The sequence below is a fragment of the Crocuta crocuta genome, unplaced genomic scaffold (assembly GCF_008692635.1).
Source record: "Crocuta crocuta isolate KB4526 unplaced genomic scaffold, BGI_CrCroc_1.0 scaffold216, whole genome shotgun sequence".
NCBI lineage: Eukaryota > Metazoa > Chordata > Mammalia > Carnivora > Hyaenidae > Crocuta > Crocuta crocuta.
This window is the reverse complement of record NW_027531504.1, coordinates 2,090,813-2,110,106: the sequence shown is the minus strand read 5'-3', so window position 1 is coordinate 2,110,106 and position 19,294 is coordinate 2,090,813. Positions and strand designations below refer to the sequence as shown.

Sequence of the window (19,294 nt, the reverse complement as noted above, 5' to 3'; positions counted from 1 at the left end):
TTAAAGAGCTTCTTTCAAGTTTTTCAGACAAATTATGATGAACAAATCCATGCCTCTCATGGATGAAATGTGCAGCCTGTTAAAGTAACATACATTTTCCCTTAGCACAGGCTCTTTCAACTTGAAGAAGTCACTTGATGTGTCTAAACTTAAACTTCTTCATTTGCAAAATGGAGGTGGTAAGAATTATTGCCTTAATTATCTCAAAGGGTTCTGGTAAGAATTAGTTGATACTTAATGTAAAAGAACTTTATAAATTGACAATCATTATCTAAACATTAATTATCACTACCACAAGAGGTATTGATAAATTTATGACTTTATATATAGACTTTACTAGTTATTTATTCCAATAAAATAAAAATTCTACTCACTTTTCTTCTCTGGTCATACAGACTCTTCAGAGTTTAGGTTTTATACCAATCACTAGGTTTCATAATAAAAAATCTTCCCACATTCCCAGTTAGGAACCATTACAGCAATGATTCTAGGTATGTGTATGGCAAAGAGCCACTTATCAGACCTTTAAATATACAGTGCCCCTCCTCCATCACATTCTGATATAATCTTTTGGGAGCTAATCCCTCCTTCACAATCCGTTTGGTTGAGAATCAATGCCATACTAGCCATTGCTCCAGAGGGGAGAATGTCAGGTCCTACTGTGTTAGGTTGGAAAAAATGTTTTGAGCCAATGTACTATTAATCCATGGCATATACATATATACACTTACTCAACAGACATTTCTTTTTTTCTCCTATTAGTAGTCTTATATTTATCTAATTTGCCATAATTCACTGGAGCAAGAAATAAACTGTACTTTGCCATTGTAATTTGCTGAAAATTATTTGACGTTTTTCTAATTTTAACTTTACTTAAAAACTGGTAATTTTGTTAAGAATGCCTAAGAAAGTGTGAAGTACTATGATAAGCAGAAAAATGTATAAAAATACTTATTTCTTTATGATGGACTTTTTAAAATCACATTCAGAGCAGCTGCAAGTATACTTTAGAATATACTAAAAGAACAAGAATAAAGAAAAAATGAGGTAAGCTGCCATATCTCAGCAACAAACACCTACAACTAATTTTGAAATAGCTACCAATAAGATTATTTTGAATGCTCCTCCTTGTTAAATAATCTGCTTCAAGGGAGAAAAAATGACCGACGTATTTTTTAAACACTTAAAGAGTTGTTTGAGAAAGGTGGGTCACTCAAATCATTTCCCTGATGCCATTGTAAATACTAAGCAGCACATAAAATTGTTAATAGTGGTTTATCAAGTCTGATGTTATTAGTTTGAGTTATATTTATAATACATTATCATATTTGCTATACTTGTGGTACACTAAGCTATGTGTTACATTATATACTTCATTTACTAAAGACTCTAATGAATTTAATTTCCACATCATAAGAAAAATAACATAACATCAATGATCAAATATTAACAATTTGCTTCATGACACTGCTTTTAAGAACACATTAAAATAAAATATGAGACTCTATACAAAACAAAGCATACTTGTTTAGGCTTAAAACAGTCTCTTTCCAGTGCCAATGGAAAACAACTTTAAAATAAATTATCTTGAATTTTGTACAATGCTTAATATCCTGAACAGCACAACATAGTTTTCCATCATCCCAATAAGCTTCTGAAAGGTATATCTACAATTTACATATGTGAAAGCTGCTGCTTAAATTCATATACTGAGTTTTGATACTTTTGAGTTTAGATTTTTCCTAAAAATCTAGTACATGCCTTTTTCTCTAATATGCCATCATTACCTAAAGTGCTCTGGTGAAAAAAACCCAATTAAGTATCATTTGAAAGACATAAGAAAAAATGTATTCTTAAAATGTAATAAATTTAGTAAGGATCAGCTTCTAGTTTTCCAAAATGTAAGAAATGAAGTGCACAAATATAATATGTGAGACATGCCTTAATGAAAAAATAAAAATAGATATTATCTTGCCTTCATTAGGGTAGACTAGTAATTTAGCGGTGATTTTTTTTTTAATTCACACTTTATTTTTTTATTAAAAAGACTTTTTTAAATGTTTGTTTATTTTTGAAGGAGAGACAGAGTGCAAGCCAAGGAGGGGCAGAGAGAAAGGGAGACACAGAATCCGAAGCAGGCTCCAGGCTCTCTGTCAGCAGAGAGCCCAAATCGGGGCTCAAACTCAGGAGTTCTGAGATCATGACCTGAGCTCAAGTTGGACGCCCAATTGACTGAGCCACCCAGGCACCCCATGAAATTCACACAACTTTAAAGACAAATGCAAACAGAATTTCCAATTGAACCGATCTTCATGCACATACCCTTAACTGACCAATTGATTTACTTTGGCCTTTAGCTACTGCATTAAAATACAGTTCACGGGGTGCCTAGGTGACTCAGTCTGATGAGCATCTGACTCTTGATTTTGGCTCAGGTCAGGATCTCAACATCCAAATTGTGTGAAGGCCTCCATGCTGGAGATTCTCTCACTCCTCTCTGCCCCTACCCGGCTCATGCTCGCTCACTCTCCCTCTCTCAAAATAAACAATAAAAAAATAATAAATACAGTTCACAATTGGTAAAATATATACCTAACTAACTATAAAATATAGATAAGAAATGTTGAGGAGAACACTCAAGGAGAAGAAATTTCTAAGCATCTTGATTTTTTTTACGTTTAAGTTCTTTTTATTTTTTAAGCGAACTTTACACCAAAACGCTGCTTGAACTCACAACCCCAAGATCAAAAGCCACATTAAGCCCCTAGGTTTTTAAATTAGTTTTTACTCATCAAATTGATGTTTAATTCTATTTCTCCAATATGTGTGTGCAGGTGGAATTTTTCAGATATTACAAACCTCTCATTAAAACCAATATTGTTTTTGTTTTGGTTAGCAAAGAGTAATTATTTGGTTAAGTTAGGTTCTGCATTAAGGGAATGTGAGAAATACCAAGAATCAATCTTGAATGATAGCATTTTAGAGTGGGGAAGCATTAGAAATAATCTAATCTCACTCCATTGCCAATAATTCCCCAAGAATTACATCAAGGATGTTTTAAAATTTATGAAGCATAAATATTTTATTTTCTGTTATAATTTTGTGTTAATGACAAACTTTATTTCACTGAAATGAGAGAAACAGTCTGCATGAACTGTAAGGTTCGGAATCAGGTGCTATTTCTTTGATATTCAATAAATAGAAGTTTCATGGGTATTTAAAATTTCCTATTGTTTGAATTCAAATATTTATATACACATATACACCCACACACACATATATACATAAATATAAAATTAAGGCTAGTAAATATGATACTCAAATTCTCCATTAATTGATTTTTATGTACTTATTTTTTTTTATTTTAAAATGTACTCTAGCAGATTTTCTCAGTATGGTGATACTGTTTTTTTTAAATGTTTATTTATTTTGAGAGAGAGAGGAAAAAAGAGAGAGAGAGAGAGAGAGAGGGAGGGACAGAGGGAGAGAGAAAGGCAGCAAGAACAGAGAAGAGGAATTCCAAGTAGGCTCCACAGCATCACCAAGAAGCCCAATGCAGGGCTCAACCCCACGAACTGCGAGATCATGACCATAGTCAAAATCAAGAGGCAGATGTTTAACTGACTGAGCCACTCAGGCACCCCAGTATGGTTATAGTATCTTAGCACAATATGATTACAAACAGGTTTGCTTTATATTTTTCAGTTATGTTGTTAGATAGATACAGGTTTATGACTGGCCTGTGTTTTGGGAGGTCTTTTATCAATGAAATCCTTCTTTGGGGTCAACAACTTTAACAGGCACGTCACCAAAGAAGATAAAGAGATGGCAAATAGGCATATGAAAAGATGCTCAACATCAGATGTCATCAGGGAAATGCAAATTAAAACAACTTACAACTAAACAGTGACTTAGAATGGTCCAAATCTAGAACAGATGATAAATGTTAGCAAGGATGTGGAACAACAGGAACTCTCATTCACTGCTGGTGAGAAATGTTACAGTCACTTTCTTACAAAACTAAACATACTCTTACCATAAGACTCAGAAACCATGTTCCTTGGTATTTATACTGAAAGGAGCTGAAAACTTAGGTCCACACAAAAGCCTGCACATGGATGTTTGTAATATTTTTATGTATAACTACAAAAAATTGGAAGAAACCACATGTCCTTCAGTAGCGGAATGGATACATAAACTGTGTTACATACAATGGTGTATTATTCAGCTCTAAAAGAAATCAGCTATAAGCCTTGGGGAAAAAAACAAACATAGAGGAATCTTTAATATATATTATTAAATGAAAAAGGCCAATCTAGTAAGACTACATACTGTATGATTCCAACTATGTGACATTCTGGAAAAGGTAAAACTATGGAGACAGTAATAAGACTGGGGTTGGGGTAGGGAGGAAGGATAAACAGGTAGCGCGCAGAGAATTTTTAGGGCAGCGAAACTGCTCTGTATGTTATTACTAAAATGGTGGATATGTCATTATATGTTTGTCCATACTTACAGAATGTATAACACCAAGAATAACTCTAATGTAAACTGTGGACTTTGAGTGATAATGATGTGTCAATGTAGGTTCATCAATTGTAACAAAAGTATCGCTTAGGTGGAAGATGTTTAGGACAGGAGAGTCTATGAGGCTATGCACCTGTGGCAGCAGGAGGTATATGGGAAATCTCTGTACCTCTGCTCATTTTTGCTGTGATCTAAAAATGTCCTAAAACTTTTTTTTTTAATTTTTTTCAATGTTTTATTTATTTCTAGGAGAGAGAGAGAGAGACAGCGTGAGCAGGGGAGGGTCAGAGAGAGAGGGAGTCACAGATTGAAACAGGCTCCAGGCTCTGAGCTGGCAGTCAGCACAGAGCCCGACGCGGGGCTCGAACCCACGAACTGCGAGATCATGACCTAAGCGAAAGTTGGACGCTTAACCGACTAAGCCACCCAGGCGCCCCCCTAAAACTCTTCAAAAAAAAAAAAAAACACCTCTGTCCCATTTCCTAGTTTTTTAGTTTTAAACTTAGTTTTAAATTTTATGTTATCTAATACCCATTTTCTTTTTGTTAGCTTTGTCTAGTATATATTTGTTCCATCACATATTTTCAGTGTTTCTGTGTCATTTTTTGGAAGGAATATTTTCCTACTGCACATGCCTTGATTTTTTCCCCCAACACTATCTTAGTGCCTCTGCCTTAAAAAAAAAAAAAAAGGAATTTAAGCCATTCATATTTACTACAATGACTTAATTGTTGTATTCTAATTTAACATTTTTTTTTTCTATTTATCATGTTTCCTTTTAATTCCATTTAAAATTTCCGGCCTTTTGTTAGATTAATTGGATACTTTCTTCCAAGTTTTTCCTCAGTCCTAACGGTTTAAAGATTATACATTATCTTTGGTAAACTAAGGTCATATATACAATATTAGCCATATTATTTAAACACACATTGTTCTATCAAAGTCTAGTGTAATTTCCCCCTTAAAAGGATAAAAACAAAAAGACAAAAACTTGAGCACAATTTTATCTCCCTATTCCTCTTCCTTTTCCCCTCATCACAACCTCTCACACAAATTCCATACAGAATTTTATACATTAAAAACAATTTTCCTTATAGAAATGAACATATATTTGGATTTAAGCTGTTCCTTACTAATATTTCATTTTAACTCATTCTTTCCATTTTAAAAAATTGTCCTTATTTTTGCCTTTACTTTTTAAAATTTTTATATACTTAAATAATTTATTTAAGTAATCTCTACACTCAACATGGGGTTTGAACTTACAACCCCGAGATCAAGGGTCACATCCTCCTCCAAATGAGCCAGCAAGACACCCCCTTATTTTTGCCTTTAAAATAGAAGTTGAGGTTTGCGGCACCTAGGTGGATCAGCTGGTTGAGTGTCCGACTTCAGCTCAGGTCATGATCTCGCAGTTCGTAAGTTCATGCCCCATGTCAGGCTGTGCTGACAGCTCAGAGCCTGGAGCCTGCTTCTGATTTTGTGTCTCCCTCTCTCTCTGCCCCTCTCCCACCTGTTTGTTCTCTCTCTCAAAAATAAACATTAAAAAAATTAAAATAAAGTTAAGTTTCAAATTATCATCCCACAGAACTCTGCAGATATTACTTAACTATCATTTAGTATCTAATTTTGCCAATGGAGAGTATGATGCAAATAAACCTGATTTTCATGCTTTTGCTTTTCTCTCTAAAAGAGTTTAAGACTTTTCTCTTTGTCTTCAGTATTATGAAATGTCGCCAATATGTCTAGGTAAGAATTGTCTTTCAATCATTTTGCTCAGCATTTAGATGGCTCTATCAACTTGAAGGCTTGTTTCTTCCTTCAAATTCTTTCTTTGACTATGTTTCCTAATTCCTTTTTTCCTGTTCTGTCTTTCTGGAACTCTCTTTAGATACATGCTGGAATTTCTGGCTCTATCCTTTGTGTATGTGTGGCCACCTGAACACCACAGGTCAAAAGAGATGTGTTTCTTCTACCAGATGCCCTTCACCCGATGAATACATCTCAGGAATCTTTAAAGATTCCTTTCCCCTAGACTTCTTTCCCTATTCCCATGGCCCAGATATGCCTGCACAATGAACTGTGCTTTACTAGAGCTATAGACCTTGCAGCTCCTTTGCTGCTCTATTTTTCTTTCATTCTTTCCCTTTTGTGTGTCTTTCTTAATGGTTGTCTCAATGATTTTACCATACTTTTTAAACTTTTCTTCCCCCTCCCTCTTAGAGAATAACCTTTGTTCAGTCTACCCTATCTGTGCTATCCAAAATAACAATCATTTAGCAACACATGGCTATTCAAATTTAAATTGATCAAATTTTAAATAAAATTAAAATTCAGTTCCTTAGTTGCACTACCCACATTTCAAGTGCTAAATAGCCACTTCATTGTAGATTATAGAACATTTCCATAAGCAGGAAGTTATGCTGGACACTGTTGTTGTGGACAACCTATTCAACCTTTAGCTGTGCCCAGTGTTTTTAACGGTCTTTATTCACCTAGTCATTACACAAATATGTTTTTTGAATATCTACTAGGTAAGACAGCATTTTAGGAGACAGGTTTAGCAATGTATCAAATGAATTCCTGCACTCATGTAACTTACATTCTACTCAACAAATAAAGAATATAGTATATCAAAAGGTTCTAAATGTCCACCGAGAACAATATATAGGGTTAGGGGGAAAAGGAGTGATGGGAATGGGTGGAGAATGGATGGACAGAACTATCTAAAAGGGGGGATTTGACCAAAGACTTGCAAAAAGTAATAAACTGAGGCATAGGGGTATCTGAGATAAGAGAATTCCAGGCAAAAGTACTACTGAGTAAAAACATCCTGAGAGAGGAGTCAGACTGACAGGAGTGAATGGTGCAAAGGGGGAGAAGAGCAGGGGATAACAATGGAGAAAAGCAAAGAACAAGATCACGTTGGACGTCAAAAGCCACTGGAAGTGGTAATTTTAATTGGATTGCAAAAGGAAGCCAGTAGAGGGTCTTTAGTTGAGAAGTTATTTTATACAAATTAAATTGGTTGCTGGGTTGATAACAGTGTAGGGAAATAAAGGCAGAAGACACACAACTTAGGAATTAACTGTAATAATTCAAGCAGATTTGAAAGTGCTAGTGTCATAGATGGTAAGAAGAGGTACAATTCTGGTTATCTCTTAAAGCTGGCGGGTTTTAGGTGAGCTACTGGTTTTATTTCAAAGATAATCTTTAAATTTTCAAACATTTTTTTGACTGGTTATTTTCCATAAGAGCTTGTTCTTATTTTAGGAGTTCAAAGCCCTATCATGTGTCTATAAAAGTCTCTACTTTTCTTTAGCATCAATACTTTTCTTTAGCATCAACTGTATTACTCATTTATTTCTTGCCTCTTACTGGTTTTTGAAATAGGCATTTTGTCATTTATTTCACCCAGCCAACATCAAAATTCCTTTCTTTATGTGAAAAGTTTCACTGGGGAATAAAATTTGCTTCCTTCAATAAATGTTGGAAAATACTACTGAAGTTTCCAGATTCCTTTCCATGAGTGTGACCCAGATGTTGCCTCAAATTGTACTCATCCTAGATTTCTCTCAGATACTAAAAAAGGGAAGGGTGAGAACTTTCTCTTTCTGGGGGCAGCAGCAGTGACAGTGGGGGCAAGGTCAAGTTCCTAAGGATAAAAGTTCAAATAGTGTTGGCTGCAGCAATTGCAGTAAAGCTGAATACATGGACCAATAATGACAGTAGTGTGAAATGAACAATCAAGTGTCCAGTGTCAGGCAGTAGTGTGTCCCATCACACTGGATTACACTGTAGTGTGGTTTGGGAGCATGGATCTGACAGGTAAACCTTGAGCCTGGTTCCTCAGATCCCCCATAATTCTAAAACATATATATTTAAGAGCTTTATTAAATAATTCACATGTCCCATTTATCCATTTAAAGTGTGTGATCCAGGGGTGCCTGATTGGTTCAGTTGGTTAAGCATACAACTTCAGCTCAGGTCATGATCTCATGGTTCATGGGTTCGAGCCCCAAGTCTGGTTCTGTACTGACAGCTCAGAGCCTAGAGGCTGCTTCAGATTCTCTCTCCCTTTCTCTCTGCCCCTCTCCTGTCCACACTCTGTCTAAGATAAATAAACATTAAAAAATAAAAGTAAATTTTAAAGAATAAAGTGTGTGGTCCACAGGTTTTTAGTATGCTCTCTGATGGTACAACCATCACCACAATCACTTTTAGAACATTTTCATCACCTTCAAATTCCACTGTAGCTATTAGCAGTCTCTCCCCATTTCCTTCCAATCCTGCCTAGAGTCCTAGGCAACCACTAATTTACTTTGTCTTTACAGATTTGCCTTTCCTGGAAATTTCATGTAAATGGAATCATATAAAATGTGGTCTTTCATAACTGGCCTCTTTCATTTAGCATAATGTATTCAAAGCTTCCGTGCTATAACATGTACTAGTGCTTCATTCTTTTTATTGCTGAATAATAATCCATTGTATGGATATATCACAATTTCCTTGTCCACTTACAGCACGATGATACCTGGTTTGTTTCCACTTCTGGACTATTATGAATATTGTTCTTGTCAATATCAACATTTGTGTACAAGTTTTTGAGTGGACCTCTGTTTTTACTTCTCTTGAGTGGAATTTCTGGGTCATAAGTAATTCTGTTTAACTTTCAGAGGTACTGCCAAATTGTTTCTCAAGCACCCACACCATTTCACAAGCCCAGCAATGTGGGAGGGTTCCAGCTTCTGCACACCCTCCCACCACTTGCTATCATCTGGCTTTTTGATTAGTCACCTTAGTAGGTTTGAAGTGTTAGCTCATTGTGGTTTTGATTTACATTTCCATAATGGCTAATGATGTCAAGCATCTTTTCATGTGCTCATTGGCCATTTTTATACCTTCATCAGAGAAATATCTGTTCAAATCTTTGCCTATTTTTAAATTGGGTTATTTATCTTTTTCAGTTTTTAGTTCTTTATATAGCCTGGATACCAGCCCCCTACCAAATAAATGACTTATAAATATTTCTTCCATCCTGTGGGCTGTCTTTTTACTTTCCTGACAGTATCATTTGAGGCATAAAAGTTTTAAATTTTCATGAAGTCCAATTCATCTACATTTTTCTTTTGTCATTTATGCTTTTTGTGTGGTTTCTGAGGCGGCTTCTTAACCCAGGGTCATTAAGATTCAATCCTGTATTTTCTTTTAAAGAGTCAACATAGTTTTACTTCTTACTTTAAATCTCTGGTCCATGAAGAGTACATTTTTGTGGGTGATACAGAGAAGAGGTCTAGCTAGTTGCCTTCATGTGGATATGTTTCAGCACCATTTATAGAAAAGGCTAGTCTTTCCCACACTGAATTATCTTGCCACCATTGTCAAAAATTAATCATAAATGTAAGAGTTTATTTCTGGTCTCTTAATTCTATTCCATTCCAATTATCTTTGTAAAACTCCTTCTCTACTCAAATAGCTAGGGAATATTTCTTGCTTACAATAATCATGACTACTCCCAATTTACAATCAGTCAAATGTCTGAGAATTTTTGGACGTTTGCTTATCCCATTTTCTTGACTATGGATGTTGTTTCTATGTGCCACAGCTGACATCCAGTGATGGGGTTGGGGGAAGAGAGAGTTACTGAGTTCATTAACTGGGTATAAAATCATTCCCTTCTTGGGGCATGGCAGCTGTAGAATTTACTCTCCATGTTTTAGTCTATCTGTAAACCCCACTGAAGTGTGCTATTTGGTAGAAGCACAGGAAACGGTCTCAAAAAGAAGTGCCTAGATTGTTCATCCTATTGCGTCAGGGATCTATTCTAATTTCAGTATTCTGTTAGAATCTTTGAGGAGAAAAACTCTCCTGTACTCTCTTGGCACCACTTGAGTGGTGAGTTTAGAAAAAGGAACTCTGTATGTGTGATTCAGTCTCTCCTTTCTTTGGTATAAGCATTGCCTGCAAAAAGGATGCATTCTATTCTGCTTTCTCTACAAGACAGAACTTCAGTTTGGGATCTTAAGTACTTTGGGGAAAGAGACGTACAGCAAACTTACCTCCTTACACCTAAGCTACGTGCTCCATGTGAGCTATTATCAGAAAAGAAACTGACATTTTTATCTTTATTGACCTGACTTCTTTGCTCTAGATAATTCCAAATTCCAGAAAGGTAAACTCGTCCCTTAAGAGTTCCCCATGAACTGATCCTACCTTAGCAATAGATGGCATTATGGCTCCAGATTTTTCTGGTTTTGCCTCTTTGGTTTGCTCTGATTTTGTGCTCTTTTAAGGATTTCTGACCCACTGATGGCACTTACTTTTCTTACTGTTATGACCTTATTTGTCTTTTAACATATGTCATTTCATGAGGTCTGGTAGATGAAATAGATGCATATAGCAGTTCCTCATATACCACTCCCAAGAAATTACTAAGAAAGTGAGACAAGAATACCTAAGTCACCAAACCAAGCCCTTCCCTTTACTCCATACCATCTTGTAAGACATGCCCTTACACTAGAGATCTTAACAATATTGTTACAAGGAGACACTAATTCTTACATCGAGATACTAAAGCAGAACTAAATACATAGGAATATACTATAAGTAATTAACGTATAGAGAATAAGTACCCAATAATTATAAGAAGTCACACCAGGTTATCAAGAACAGTTGATTGAAAAGGAGCTTGAGATAACTTTGAAGGGAACATACAACTTTAATGAGAAATAAAAAGGCAAATGAGACACGGAGATGGAAAAGTGCAGGAAAAATTTTGTTAAAAGGAAGTACACAAACTTGGTTGAGTTATAAATAAAGAGTAGTGGGAGATAAAGCTAAGAAAGAGACCCAAGTAAGCTTAAGAGCCATGTAAGACCTTGATAAATGCCTCTTGTCACTTTCATTCAAAATACATTTGTAGAACAGGTATTAAATCAACTGTAGATGAGTTATTTCTGAGGTAGGAGGTCCATATATAGATAATAATATTTTATTCTAAGTTAGTGAAAATGTCCCTCAATCATCTACTACCACATATTATAGAACTATAAACAGTAAGTACAAGTAAACAAATCAGCATATCAATAGTTTTAAATTTCAGTAGGTGTTCAATTACAATGTCTTTCATATGTACCTCTGATATGAAAAGAGCCATCATCATTTCTCTCTACCACAAGATGGTCAATATGAACGGTTACAGGAGCAGGTTCAAGGGATATTGCACTATTACGAGGACTATCGTCCTGCAGGAAAGAGAAACTGTATCAGAATGTTGTTATTAAAGTTAATGATTTCTAATTTCTAATTTCTACGAAGGATCTCTTCATTATTTCCCCCACAAAGACCAAAAAATTCATTTCAATAAATGCTAACAGGTACATAGTATAGAGAAGACACGTTCTTAAGCATGAACTAGAATCCCAGTTGGCAATGTTAACATTGATCACAACACGAAAATATAAAGATACTAATTAACATACTTTTAAATTTATTTTTGTGTTAGAAACTTGTATCTTCATTGGCATCACGGTTGCAACAGTTTCATCTTCCAAAAAATGTTGAATATTAGTAAGAGAGGATGTAAAAAACTCTGTGCTAAAGTTTTCTATATGACATTGCAAAAATCCATTTTTTTCTGCAAGCAAAGAGTGTATTACAGCACCAGGCCCACTCTCAAATCTCAGAGTAATCTCAGGAGAGGATTTGGAATGAATTACAGATTTATGATCTGAACCTATGGAAAAAAGAACACATAAAAATGATAACTTGTAGCACTATTCAAAAACTCTCAATTATTTGTCATTAAGACATTATTGTCACTTTGTATGATGTTAAAGCAATAATATCTCAAAGTTTTAACATTTTCTTTCATTTACAGGATATTTACAGTTCATGTACAATATACCACACACAGCCCTAACTTCAATTTTTATAGAGCTTTCCATGGCAATTGTTGCTTTATCTATATTTTCTAATATTTTGGTACCATAAAAACATATGCTAGATATAAACCTGATATGATGCATACCTAAGATACTTAGAATGTCTGAGTATGTACATTTAAAGCGGCTCTTGAGCCATTTCTCAAGAGGTAACAAAAACCTGAAGTTCTGTACTTTCCTCATTAAAATTGGGTCCTTGCAAAACTATAAAAGTAAATAGACAAGACCTCATTAAAATGTCTCTAGTAGAAGACAATTTTAAAACTGAAAGTATAGCAAGGGAGATATAAATTCTATATATGCATATACTGATTTATATATAAATATAGTATATATGTATTCATGCTTTGACCTTGTTCCAAAAAAGACTTTGAGGTGGCTTACAGAGATAAATACTCAATTCAAACACAAATTTTATCATGTCAGTAAAGACTCCTAGAATATCTGATTTTAAAAAACAAAAGTTTTTCAGGATGACTACTTAAGTGAACCTACCCTCACTGTAACTATTTTGTTTACATCACATTACCTAGATCCAAAAAGAATAAAAGGCCACATGTTCATGGCATAATCAAAAGAAAAATAAGTAAGCAATGGAAAAGGACAGAAGAAAAAAGGTAAGGATGGGCAGTAAGATCAATGACTCCAAATACATTATTTACTTTTCTGTGCCACAGTTGAACCAAAAATGAACTTCCTAGCAGCAAGGAGAAAAGTACGATCAGTTTCACAATTTATAGAACCCATGAGTTAAAAACAAACTAATTGTTTTAAAAAAGTGAGACTATTTCAGTTATTGAAATATCAAAGTCACCAGTCTCATGGGTCCTTGTAAGAACGCCTGCTAATTAAATTCATAATGGAGAAATGTTTATTTTCCCTCAACAAGGATGTGAATCCTTTAGTCTTATAGAGTCAAATATACACATATTTGTGAGGCGGAGAGGATGTAAGAGAATAAATACCCATATTTATGCATCAAGGACAGATCTCCATACACAATTCAAAGTGATGAGTTGTTTTTATAACTTTATTTTAGGTATAGAATGATGTTTAATCAATGTTAGTAATAAAAACTAACATTCAAAATAAGTAAGTAATATAGATACAGGAAAAGTTCAAATAAAATCCTAAAGAATTCTTTAAACAATTAAGAAGTCAGAAATATTTAAAATAAAAGGTAAAAGCCATGAAGTGATAATGGTTAGTGTTCTTTCCTATATTAAGAAAAGTAAGACTTAACTTGTCTATTTAATAATATGAAAAATTAGAAACAAATGACTTTGTAAATGTGATTTTGTTTTGCCTTTCATCTATTTATCTACACACACACACACACACACACACACACACACACACACACAGTATGTGAGATACCTACTCAGTCTAAGGAGCTTAGAGCCAGAACTAATTTCAAACAAAAAGAGTATTTATTTGGAGCAGAGATAAAACCTTCACTAGTCAAAACTCACTCCTCTCTTCTACCTCTTATGCCATGAAATTATTATATAAAGATCTTCCTACTAAAAGACTCCAAAATCCACACATTATAGAAAAACAAAAACAAACAAAACCAAAAACAACTTAGCAATTTTTTAATTGGTCATGCCAGAGTGACAGCAGATACAAATTGGAGATCAATCTTTGTTCGTATTGTTTATTCATGTTTTAAATGTTCAAGCTAAGCTAGTTTTTTCTCCTTTTCCTTTCATTCTATTTCCCCTTGCTCCCTTTTGTTTTGTTTCTTTGTTTTCTTCTTTCTCGTTTTTTATCTTTAAACAGCCAAGACCATTGAGAAAAAATAAGGCATTAGCACTGACTATACAACCCAGAGATATACGGCATTTCAAAATGATTTCTCCAGTAAGGAATAACATGAAACAAAATAATAGGACATGGTACTAAGTGACCATGAAAATAAGTAAAAACAATTGAGCAACTGGAAATAATTCTAAGAGTGTACAATTTGAAAAGTGCTTGGGATTGGGAATAGAACGAGGAATAGGTTTTGAAATTTTGGTTTTTTGCCCACTATGAAACCTTTCCAATTGTATTTAGCTTCCACTATTTTTCATGCTTTTGGGATTGATATTGCTAACAGAAAATTCTTGAAATTTCTTAACAGATATGTTGTAAACTGCAAGGCCTATACATAGAAAAAAGCCAGGAGACAATTTTTTTCTATGATGTTGATTTAAAGACAAACGGCACATTTACCTGCAATTCCCAGGATGTGAGGTGATAGCATACTTATTTGATACCATGCAGGACTATGTATTTCAACATGTTATGTATCAGATATAGCATTCTGTATATATAGCAAAGAAAAATATTACAGCTCAGTGACTCTAAAAGAATTGAAAATTTGAACAATGTCATTTTAAATGCTTGCTAAAACTATTCTAATAAGTTAATTTCTTCAAATGACTGAAGACTATGAATGGTAACTCCATAAAAGCTTTGAGAAAGGGATGGTTTTGTGTGGTTTCCTCCTTACACACTGCATGTTTTGTTGTTCGTATCTCTCTACATCCAGATGAAGGTGTTGATGTTAGAATGAAGGACCATAAGAACATGACACATGATTTTTCCAAACACCAAGTATCATGTCAGACTCAGGAAATGTCTGCTTATAAGCAAGATAATGGAATATAAAAATTGACATTTATTCTAGCATAGAGCTTAAGTTTGACATCCTAGGATTATTTTATCATTCTTTATAAAGAGCTCTGTTTTCTTAAACCTATTATCTCAAAGAATGAGAAGACTAAAAAAGATGGCACTTAACAAAAGAAACAGAAAGAAATTAAAGAATATATCTTCAACACATTATATCTCTAATAACGATCAAAATACTTTATGAAAATAAGGTAATCTGAAAGAACAGATCTCTTACATTATTATAAATAAATGTAATTTTCCTTGAATTCATTTATATCAAAGACAGAACTGCTTAGGAGTTATATGTAAAAAACAAAACAAATTTAAATCCTATTAAAGTCTTACCTATTGGACGATTACAAAGGTAATGCCGAAGACTGATATTGCCTAACTGATCTGGTGTCACTTGGTCCACTTGAAGACAGATTTCCATATCTTCCCCTCGGATGTCAATTTCCCCATTAACACCAGTAATTTTAAACACCACAACTGACATCTAATAATGATTGCATAAATAATATTAGCATACCAAGTAATTCAACACAAAATTTAAGACATGACACACAGAACTACTATAATCTTTAAAAATACAATAGTGAGGGGGCGCCTGGGTGACTCAGTAGGTTAAGCGTCCAACTTCAGCTCAGGTCATGATCTCACGGTTCGTGGGTTCAAGCCCCGCATCGGGCTCTGTGCTGAGAGCTAGCTCAGAGCCTGGAGCCTATTTCAGATTCTGTGTCTCCCTCTCTCTCTGACCCTCCCCTGCTCGTGCTGTCTCTCTCTCAGAAATAAATAAAACATTAAAAAAAATACAATAGCGACCTATTATAACCAAAAATATACTTGTGATCAACAAAACATGGTTATTACATTACAGTGACAAACTTCAGCTTTCTTTCTTCCTATCCAGTCAAGGGATGAATTTTTTTAGGTCACCAAGATTAATTAGATGACATTTCTGTGTGAAATTATTTTCACTGAAAGCTAAACATATTTTCTAAGTCATCTATAAGACTATTTTACTGGGTGGGAAGGACTTAAAACAAACCAGTAACATATTTCTTTTGTAGAAAGTTCCTCAGACGGACTGACTATCATCAATCATCAAACTTGTTTTCAAAATGTATTTAAATGGATCTACATAAAGGTCAAAAGATAAAAGATGGAATAAGAAAGAACCTCCCCTCCTCAGCATGAAAAAAACAGATTTAGAAAAATGAAATTGAGAGAAAAACAATTCAGTAAGAGAGAAGGAAGAAGTTTCAAGAGCAGAAAGATCAAAGTGAATCACTCACTACTATGGCAATTCACATTACATACTAATGTCATAAAATCTGTACATATTTATCTGAAATAAAAGTGGTGACATTTCTCTTCATAGAATCTCTGTGAAATGATTACCAGGTCTTGATTTTCTTGAGCACCCTCTGAATTTGTACTGATGGCATCTGGAGAGGTTTCACCAAAATTCTGGAGATTTGCACTGGCATTTGCACTCTCTGTTAGGCTCTGGTAATTTGTAGTTGAGTTCTTTTTAATACCTGAAATAATAATAAAAAAAAAAATCAAAAAATCAGTTTTATACAAATGATCTAACAATGTTAACTATGTCTAACCTAAATGGGCTATCCTTCAACTCTTTCTCAAGCAAAGACTTGTTTAAAAGATAATAAGCCAAGAAAAATTAAATTGTGGTTAGTTAGCAAATAATGAGAAATAACACCTGCAATAATATGTTAGAGATACTATAGCCCTAAATGTAGTATGAAAAGAACTCAAAAACACTGAGCACAGCCTCTGCATTGCTGGGGTGGTGCTGGTGTAACAGGTTCCTAGTCGGCCAGCTTCACCTGTCTCTGTGCCATCCTACTTTTGAATAACCCCAGTCCAACCACTTCATTTCCCCTTTCAGTACCACACAGTGACTTCTAATTATCTTCTATCTGAAATAAATGCCACTACAATCAATGTGATCACCCTGTGTTCTTACCTACCTGCCTTAATTTTTCAGTGTGCTGTATTTCATTATTTCTAAAACTCTGTGGAAAAAGACAATCTTAAAAAATTTTGTGCCCATCATAGCTCAGTATCTTTTAAAAATAGGATAAAAATGAATTACTAGAAAAAGTGGATGAGAAAAGCCCAACTCATACAAAACACAGCTTGTTTTTAAATTATCATACAGTTAACCCTTGAATGCTTCTAAGATTTATTTAATAGGAATAGTTAAACTTCTATTGCTTTACCTTTTTCCAAAAATATATGAGTATCACTTCCATCACTTTCTAACAACTGTTCTTCCAATATCATACTGTCAAGTGAAATGGTATCCAATGAGGTCTGTGAGGGGCTTCTTTTCATGTTCTTATAAGAAACACAGAGTGGACCCAGGTTGGGCGGGATCCGTTCCTTAGGCTTTCCACTGTTGACAAAATTATTAGAAACTCATCACATAAAACCTATTCTTCATCTATTAACTGTAATGCCATATGTTGTCAGGAGGTTTTCTGTCCAAAAACAAAATATGGCCCCTACCACATACACATGCACACGAAATCAAAAACCCCCAAATTCCAATAGTATGTTGTTACCTTAAAGATGACTGTGATTTAAGTGTTCTAACCGTGGGTGCTTCTTCTTGATTGATTTCTAGGTTCTCAGAAAGTGAAACTGTTTCTGGAAGTAAATCTTCAGCTTTAAAGACCGACTCTATGGTTTCATGTCCTCTAGTAGTTAAATTATTTGAAAGTATGTTTTGATTACCATCATTATCAAAGGACAGCAAACTTGAATTTTCTCTGTAGTTTAAGACACTATGTGAATCTGTATACAATGAATCCTTTTTGTCACTTGTTACTGATCCAATTTCTCCTGATCCACTTTTGCACACAATTCCACTACTTTCATCTTCACTTATTTTCCCTAAGTTTTTATCTGATAAATAATCAAAAGAAACACCTTTTTGCAAATTTGTATCACTAGCTGATTTAAAAAGCAAAGGATCCTTCGAAGGGACGTGGCTAAGGTCAACACTCATAGATCTGTTGTCTGACATGTGATTAACAGTTACACTTCTGATTTGATTTATACCACTACTAACTTGTCTCCTTTTTGAGGACAAAAATTCTCCATTTTCTGTAGGTAAATAATCAGGAACTGTTGGGCTCACACTTTCAGCAACAGGAGACTTAAGAGTATTTCCTTGATCCACTGGATGTAGCAAAAGAGCCACTTCTGCACTTTTAAGTAAAATTCCAATGCAAATGGATGTCTGACTAGGAGGAGCGCCAGTCACAGCTTCTACATCTTTCCTTAAGTTCTCCAAAAGCAGAATGAGTGACTCATGGAGGAAAAGCAAAAGCAGATACTGGTAGTGATTGATTTGCATGCTGACATGTTTATGAATGTGAACCAGGGCATGAACATCTGCATCTGATGATGAAGAGGAAAATCTTAAAAATGTATCTGAAGATTTTGGACTACCATTTGTCAAGGGCTCAGATTCTGTACTATAATACTCTTTCAAGAGTTTCTTCCGCTTCAATCGTCCAGTCAGATCACTAGATTCACTTTGTGATGTATTTAGAGATGCTTGATTACAAGTCTGCAGCTCTTTTTGTGACAGTGCATACCTTGTTGGTTGGCAAATCCAAATGGAAAGAGGGAAAGAGTCTACAAAATTTATTGGTCGCCCTTTTCCACTTTTCATCCCTTCATAATCTATCCAAAATTGAGAAAAGTACACAGCCCAAACATCCGTGGCAGCAGAAGTTTTAAGAGTGTGTTTATTCAACCTGGGAGTAATATTTCCTTTATAAACTTCATGCATTTTAGTATCTTGTTCATGAGCATGTCTTTGGAAGATTGGATGCAACAGATTAAAATTGTCACCAGATTTGGGAAAGCTGGTATACGCTTTACTGAAAAAGTCACAATCTTTAAAGTCTTGAAACAAAGCTTCTAGATCAGAATGTCGACAATTTGGACAATGCCTTGTATTTGTGGCAATCATTTCAGAACTCTGAATAGAAACTGCATGTGGTTGATCTTGATGACATTCAGATTTCATTTCAGAAGGAATGACAAACTACAAGAGAAAAAACATTAATCTAGTCTAACTTAAAAATCCCATAGGTCTTAAAGATAAAATAATCAAGATATAA

General features: G+C 34.6%; 1 protein-coding gene across 2 annotated transcripts in view; it reads right to left on the bottom strand.

The window, feature by feature from the left end:
* BLTP3B (bridge-like lipid transfer protein family member 3B) overlaps positions 1-19,294 on the bottom strand; it is a 106,409-nt gene that overhangs the window by 11,342 nt on the left and 75,773 nt on the right. For both annotated transcript variants that reach the window (XM_077772308.1, XM_077772309.1), the window contains 6 exons: positions 17,723-19,218; positions 17,378-17,553; positions 16,533-16,672; positions 15,477-15,627; positions 12,009-12,262; positions 11,663-11,771 (listed from right to left, as the gene is read on the bottom strand). In XM_077772308.1, the coding sequence (XP_077628434.1) occupies positions 11,663-11,771; positions 12,009-12,262; positions 15,477-15,627; positions 16,533-16,672; positions 17,378-17,553; positions 17,723-19,218 (2,326 nt within the window). The remainder of the gene's footprint in view (positions 1-11,662; positions 11,772-12,008; positions 12,263-15,476; positions 15,628-16,532; positions 16,673-17,377; positions 17,554-17,722; positions 19,219-19,294) is intronic.